At 40.8% G+C, this 7,959-nt stretch overlaps 1 protein-coding gene across 2 annotated transcripts in view; it reads right to left on the bottom strand.

Annotated features, from left to right (window-relative positions):
- Window positions 1-906: 906 nt before the first annotated feature.
- Window positions 907-7,959, bottom strand: part of INO80 (INO80 complex ATPase subunit) — a 69,657-nt gene continuing 62,604 nt past the window's right edge. For both annotated transcript variants that reach the window (XM_030034658.2, XM_041128176.1), the window contains 6 exons: window positions 7,528-7,630; window positions 6,867-6,955; window positions 5,847-6,002; window positions 4,603-4,762; window positions 3,565-3,783; window positions 907-2,951 (listed from right to left, as the gene is read on the bottom strand). In XM_030034658.2, the coding sequence (XP_029890518.1) occupies window positions 2,734-2,951; window positions 3,565-3,783; window positions 4,603-4,762; window positions 5,847-6,002; window positions 6,867-6,955; window positions 7,528-7,630 (945 nt within the window). In that variant the 3' untranslated portion in view covers window positions 907-2,733. The remainder of the gene's footprint in view (window positions 2,952-3,564; window positions 3,784-4,602; window positions 4,763-5,846; window positions 6,003-6,866; window positions 6,956-7,527; window positions 7,631-7,959) is intronic.

Here is a 7,959-nt window from a genome sequence, read left to right as displayed (position 1 = left end):
CAGTGGCTTGGCAAGCACCTCCGCCAGCTCCCTCAGTACTCTTGGATGGATCCCATCTAGTCCCATAGATTTGTAGAGTGTCCAGACGGTGTAGTAGGTCACTATTTCCTCCTGGATTAAAGGGGGTATATTCTGCTCTTCGTCCTTACCTTCCAGCTCAGGGGGCAGAGTACCCTGAGGATAACTGGTCTCTCTATTAAAGACTGAGGCAAAGAAGGCATTAAGTACCTCAGCCTTTTCCTCATCTCTGGTGGCAATTTTAATGTTGTTTCGCAAGCACATAGGCTACCGCTACTTTTGCCACAACTTGGGATGTCATTTGTCATTTCTTTTGAAGATTAAATGACTTAAAGTATATTTTTATATAATCAGTTTTTAAAATAATCAATAATTTAATCTTCCAAAAGTATAGCAGGCAACTGTACATATTACATTTTTGCAATCTTTTCAAGTTACAAATTATTTTTTTCTCTCCACTTTGGATTACAAATTGATGCAACTGTCTAGCAGTTTGAAAATCAAGACTGCACACAAGAAAGTCCTTTCAACTCCCACTAAAGGAAGAAAAAGAAAAAACTGTAGAGAATGATGTCCCAAAATGATCAACTGTATTGAATTCAACCATCATAGTTCAGGTACTATGTAATTAGACATATTATACTTGCTTCTGTTTTCTTGTGATCTGCTGCACACCACCTATAATCAGTGAATACAGACACGTGATAAGGGTACAGCTGTAACTGAAAAAGGTTACAAACGTGATACTCGGAAGAGTGTAGACCCTCTAGAGCATTACATTGAGCAACATATGTCTCCAGATGCATTTCCAGATGCACACCCTCCATGCTCTCTTCCCTAATCCTCCCATTCATACTACTATGTGCATAAAAAACACAAAGACACTGATTTACATAAAATTATCTCACTCCATTTTATTTAAGATTTTCTTCTCCAGTTAGTAAAAGAAAGATGTGTCTCTCTTTATACATATGTACAAGTTCAGTTATAAAAATAGACAGCACATTCAAAGAGAAAAAAAGGCTTGGCATTTGTCTGATTCCCTCTAAATATCATATATACATGTGAATAGGAGGGGAAGGGGGAAGTCTTCATGAGTTAATTAAACACCACCTCCCCCTCAATTATCCCCTGCAAATCTGTTTAAAAATCAATCTAACTAAGCTCAGTTCTGCTATTTTCAGGTGTGCAAATTAGAGGCAGAGCCAACAGGAAGCACTCGCTCCACACTGTAGGACGCCAGGCAAAGGATTTGGGGTTGGAAAAAAATTATAATAATAAAAAAAGTTATCTTCCACTGTCACAGCCCAGACCTGCAACTCAGCTTGCTTCTCTCTCAAGGGATGAAAGTGCCCCGGCAGAACAGCCTTTTAATTCAATGTGTCAGACAGAAGAACTGCCCCACACTTAAATCTCAGTGCAATGCAGACAATGCTTACAGCAAAGCAAGGGGCTACAGGGGGGGTTTGTGCATTGAGAACGGGGAAGGAGCGACCAGAGAATGAGAACACAGATGGGCACTGGCAGCGCTGCCTTCTATCAGCCTTACGGGACATGGCTACTGGTACCCGCACACCGCAGTGAACTCAACCAAGCTAGTATGTGTGATGATCACAAAGATGAAGGGAAAACACACTAGAAGAACAGTCAATGGATGGCTGGGATACGAGACAATTTTTTTTCCCAGGATTTGGCTGGAAGGGGGAATGGCACAGGTCTCTCTCTCTCTCTCTCAGGACTGTTTTTCGTTGCTCCCCTCGCAGCACTGCAAGCTGCAGAACCATGCTCTGCTATGGCACAGTGATAGGAGCAGCAGCAAACTCCTCCTCGGCACTTCAGCTTTCCCTCTTCTTGAGATTTATACAAATGGAGCCTTATTTTGCTTCTAAGCTTTTAAGAGTTCTGCACACCTCAAAAGTGGGAGGAATCATTCTGAACACAGAGAGTGTTCATGCTGATGAGAACTCTGAAATGCAAACCAAACCACTGGCTTGTGGTTTCTTCCACTGCGTGAAGCAGAGGCAGTGCTGCTGCTGCTGCTCTCACTAGGCCTGCCAGCGCTCTGTATTCTGCGGCTCTGAACCTCTTCCGGACAAACGGTGCTGAAAAGAGTCCATTCCCTGGAAACCACCTGAGACACCTTCCTTTGCATTTCAAACCTTTAGGGAACCCAGAGGCCCACACTAGAAGAATCCAAGATTTTTTCTGATTACACGTCATCTTCGGCTTAGCCCCCAATTACTCCCGCACGTACACTGACCAGCTGCCAGTACAGAAATGTCTTGTGACTCTACAGTATCCTGGGGTTCAGATACTGATTTCATTGGATAAAACTAACACTGGGTTCCACCTCAAGCTACAAGAGAGAAAGTGTACTGGTGTGTCTTCAAGCACACACAGCTGCAGGGTATTGCATGGAGTAGCTGGATGCTTTCTTGGGAAGCTTTGTCAGATGTGTCAATAAAACACAAGCTATCACTTATCCCAGTTAGCCCAGACTCCCTTCCCTCCTTCTCGCAGCATCTGCAAAGATAGTTTTTTGGAATACACATAGTCAAAGTGCTCACATAAACCACCCGCTCCCATTGTGCTTTGATTTTCTTTTCACACACGTGCCGGACAGCAACAAGGCATTCGTTTGCATGCCTTCAACTGGCAGGGTGGTCTACTCTGAAAGCCAACACAGTTCAGACAAGCTTTGGGGGTTCAAAATTACTACCGACCACCTGAGGTATGGGCACCTTTGCTTTGCTTCCGAATTGGAGTTTCTGATATGAGACTGCTGGTCAGGTTTAAGCTTTTGGGGGTCCCACAAACACTGTTTCCTTTGCTCAAAGGGGAGCTCAAGGGAGAAGAGGCGCTTGAAGGTCCAAAATCTGCAAGTCCAGAAGGCCGAATAATTGCTGTTTGTAGAGGGCTACTTGCAGACATGCCTAGCAATGGAAAAGAGAATCAAATTCCATGTAAGCGTATTACTCCACCTGTGGCTCTTCAACAACAAACAATATACTAACAGTCGGTCCTAAGACCACCCTGTATTCATGGTTTATCAGAGTTCAATGAAGAGGGATGTCCTTAAGATACAAAACATCTTGCAGTTATACCCTGGGCTGCCTTCAGCTGGTGTAACGCTGAAGCTCCGTCACCATCAGTTTAGCAGATTTGGGAACCTGATGCTGTAACTTCAACATGACAGCAATGCAGGAAAGCTACAGCCATACCCACGGGATAAACAACACTATCTCATTTGGCTGGACACCAAAATAAAAAACAAGAGGAAAAATACTCAGTGTGAGATAATTCAAAGGGCAGACAAAACTTCTGCAGGACTCGCTTCTCAAGGTCATCTGTGGTGAAACTGGCTATCCTCTCACACCGTTACCGTGTCACATTGTGTATTGCTTGGATCTCGGAATATAATGGACAAGCAATACCAACAACACAACACTTTTTATCTATTTTTTGACAGGCTGTAAACAACAATCACCCAAACTCCTGTGGTTGGCCCTGCTCTGGGTAGTCTGCTGCCTCCCCTTCCCCACATACCTTTAGAGACGTTGTACCCGTACGCTGCGTATGCTGCTGCAGAGGCTGCTGCTGCCCCTGCTTTGGCACCTGCCATTGCAGCTGCACTTCCTGCTATTGATTTCCGGCTTCTGCCTTTCCCGGTGCCGCCTTTTGATCCACTGCCCGACCCTTTAGGACGACCCCGGCTTCGACCTGACTGGCCTCTCCCAGTGAGAGGTGTATCTTGCATTGAAACACCTTAACAAGAAAAGAATGTTAAAACGGTAACTGCTATAGTATTTCGGGTGACTCGCAAATGAGTACAGCACCTAACTACCTACCACCATTTACATTAATACTGTTCCTATTAACTGATATTTTCATTTACATTAATACGGACACTGTTAGCAAGCAGCGATCCCATGAAAATAAATTATGTATACAACACTTCACTCTTCATTAACCATATCTTATTCTAGCCAGCTACTTGTCATTATTATTATGAATCCAATCCACAAACAGGTGGAGGATTCTAGGTTCTACATCAGGATGAAGCATTTTCTTACTTGAAGATAGATACGAAGTTTCTGCCATCTGCTATCTCTAAAGAAGCTCATCAAGAACTATGGCTCTACTTATGTCGGTATAGAAAACTATGGTAGCTAAAAACATTTGCCATTATTTAAAATTACAGCTGCTCCAATCACCTATTGGAAATAGACAACTGCTTATTAGCCCAACAGCAAATTCAAAGAAAAGCTTAGAGATTAATAGTTCTGTGGTTGTCTGTAATTTGGTAATATGCACATAATGGAAGGTGAGCCCTCTGTAACACAGGAACAAAGGACAAAACTTTTAAGAGTAACTAACACAGAAAAGAGGAAAGTGTGGTGAATGACAGACGATAAACAGATTTCCTATCAAATCGTAAATAATTTCTCAATGAACAGGCAATTTTTTCCCTAGATCTTGCCAACCATGCATATACTCCGGTTAAAATGCAGAAAATTTATCACACAGACATACAAAGTCAATGTTTAATAAATGTTAGTAGTAAATCAAGGCAAAAGTACTGACCATTCATGGTATCTGAAACTGAGCCAGTAATGGAAGCAGGAGAGTTTGTTGCCCTTGACTGAGGTGCTGAAGAAGCTGGATCATCCACAATCACAAGCATATCACTACTGCTCTCATCAGGAGGGATAGAGCCCATATGTAATTCACTGCTAATGGATATCTAAACATGACAGAGAACAAAGCCGTTCACTTCTCAGGTTAGGAAAGGGAAGGGTACAAACATAGTAAGATCTTTAAAAGACATACAATCACAAGTAATTAATTGGTACTTGTTCTGTTCTCTCTCTTTTTCTCTATGTGAGACTAGCAGCATGATACAGGATCTGCCTAATCACACCACACCCTCTATATACATGCTGAGCAGCAGTAAAGACCTCCAGGAGCTACTTAATTTCAATTCATGAAAACAGATGTTAAGAAGCAGGAGACTAATGGTCTCAGCAGAGATTCAAGAGAACTGCTGTTCAACCATGCACCTTCAACTGCAAGAAAGAAAACAATAGGATTCTTAACCTCCGACTACTGCTAATAAAAAATCTTGGTCAATAAGGGAACAATGCAACATAGGAATCTTAATCAACACAGTATAGAACAAAATCATTTGCTGCCAAAACCAGTTTGCAATTCTTTACAAAAAGATGAAGGAAAGTAAGATGTGTGCCACTGAGAATTTACAACTTAAATTCCAGAGAAAAAAACCCACACTAATTCAGAATCAGAAGCAAGGAAGGAAACAGAGAAGGCGATGTAGATGAGACTAGCGAGGAGTACGTACAAAGACACTGAACGTCAAGGTGCTATTTGAGGGATATTGTTTGGTCCAGGAGCAGAAAGAGACTGTTTTTGCTATGGAAGGTACTGGTATTGAAAAAGGCACACGGTTACAAATGTGAGCATGACAAAGGCAAGAAAGAGGGAGAAGAAAGTAGGAAGACAGTAAGTGGGACTGCAGGCAGGAATGGAAAAATTCCAGGGGCTGAAAGGGCGGAGAGTCAGGGCATGAACATGCTGTAAGAAAGGGAGGCAGAGAGCGAATGAAGAGGGGTATAATGGAATGTCAAATAACATGAGGAGCTGTAAAGCACCTTATTAGCAGCTGTTACGTTTTCAATAAATTAATTTCATTTCCATGGTTCCCCACATACTTGAAGTTCTACACTAGCTAAGATAACAAAGCAAGAATCCTACAAGATGTAAGGCTACAATTGAAATAGCACATAGCTTAAAGCAGCAGCGAGTCCTACCTCACTGAAAGGGCTGGGCATGGCAGAGTCTACACTAATGAAGGAGTCATCCCCATCAGCAGACAGGTTGGAGTTATCAGCTGAGGGAACAAATGGGATCACAAGGTTCATGCCCTCTTTCTTTCTCTTCCCATCCAATTCATCTTCCTTCTTCTTCTGAAATAAATAAAACAGTACCAGGAATGAAAAAGATGATAAAAAAAAAGGAAAGGGAATAAGCAACCCCAAATCTCAACATCTAATGCAGTATTATAACTCCAGGACCGCCATGTCCAGAATTTCCCAGAACAAGTTTCTGAAGGACACACTAACAGATCCCTTAAAGGCTCCTTCTTTAGATTTAAGTAGGGCTTGGGGTTTTTTTTCTTCTATTTCTAAAATAGCTGGAATGATGGAGAATTACTCTTACAGAATTACTTTGATTTCCATTATGTTTTGGAGTGAGCTTGAAATTCCTTACCATTACACAAAATTCCAATTAATTAATGCAAAGCCTCCCCGTCTCAAAAATTCAGATTTTTCATAAACTAGTTTTAATGATCTTTTTTAAACAAGCTGATCTTCCCCTTGTTCCACAGAAGCCACATAGCTATATAGGTTTTATCTGTGTTTGATGTTTCATTTACATTCCCTTTTTGTCCTTGCAGAACAAAATCTTGATTAAGTCACGATTTTATATGCCATAGAATGATCAGTTGATCATTTTGTTTTTTTCAAGCATGAGTCTTCAAATTGTTGTGTGTAGACTACTGTGATCTGCAGTGTTGTTTGGGTACGCAGTACTTCCTTATTTTTCAACTTGCTAATGATATTAAAATACAGTTAACTATGCATTACGTATGTTGTAATATCCCTCTTCTGTGTAAGGAAGTGCCACAGATTGATATTCAATGCTGAAGGGAAGAAGGCTTTACTCATTAGTCTGCCTTTGCATAAAATGTTTCTACACGACCTAATAGTGAGCCTGAAGCTCTTCCGGCTCTATCACTAACACAGGCAACCTCCTTTGCATCAAAGTACCTTTTCAGCATATTTTTCCCTTTTACGTTTACGTTCCTTCACACGATTTGTTTCTTCCTGCTGTCGCTTCTCTTCTTGACGCTGACGCACTGTCAGAAAAGAAATACAGAGTTGTCAACACCGGAAAGATATTTCATATCCTTTCGTGAAACTTACAAGAAATTCTAGTTCTAACAGAACTGTGCAGAAAAGTCAGCTGTATTAAAACTCAACCACATTGAAAACACTACTGTATTAAAACTATTTGTATCCAAATTACTCAGAACTCTTATGGTGAAATTCTTCTTTCAAGCAACGTAAAAGCATATACCTCTAATACAGCTTCAAAAGTATGATGAAATACAGCATTTTTACTAATACTTTTCTTGTTATGACCTACATAATTCTTGTCGAAGCTTTGTCATTCATGAACAATGCAATGATCCTGAATGAGTGCCAATAAAAACTTTATCGCATCATCATGTCTCTCTTGCACAACTTCATCTTTCAGCTCACCACTGATATGAAACCAGCTTGTACTAACAAGAGTTAGCAATACAAAAAGAGCCAGGAAACAGAAGTTGTTATCAGCAATACATATGTTTGTAGAGATAAAAACAGAGATTTCGTAAGCTAATGAAGTGGGAGATGGGGAAAATGCTGCAACACGAATTTCACATACATTTCTTTTCTAGTTCCTCATCATCCAGCAGAAGGCTGACCACCTCTTTTGGCTTCAAGGTGTCAGGTTTGAAATTGCCACCTGAAATAACCATTCGTTGGATCTAGAAGGAAAAAAAAAATAAGAGAGGAGAAAAGGAAAAGTTACTCAAAGCAGCCTTGAACCATTCTCACTACCTTTCACTGAAAGCCAGCCAAAAAAAGATGCCAGCACATCTGTGTAAGTCAGAATTAACTCAACTTTTCTACCATACCAAAGTTAGTAGCAAAATTTCAGGGAAGATTTCTTAAGAGTGTAATTAAGAGTATAAAATATGAGAAGCAACCGAGCTAGAAAGCAGTAAATTGCCATTCCTTGTGCAAAGTTGCACTTCTTCTAAAGCACCATGTAACAAACAACAAATGATAATAGTATTAATATACTGCTGAACAA

This window comes from Aquila chrysaetos, chromosome 2 (genome assembly GCF_900496995.4).
Source record: "Aquila chrysaetos chrysaetos chromosome 2, bAquChr1.4, whole genome shotgun sequence".
NCBI classification, from domain to species: Eukaryota; Metazoa; Chordata; class Aves; order Accipitriformes; family Accipitridae; genus Aquila; species Aquila chrysaetos.
The sequence above is the reverse complement of the archived record's forward strand: the minus strand, read 5'-3'. Positions and strand labels throughout refer to the sequence as shown.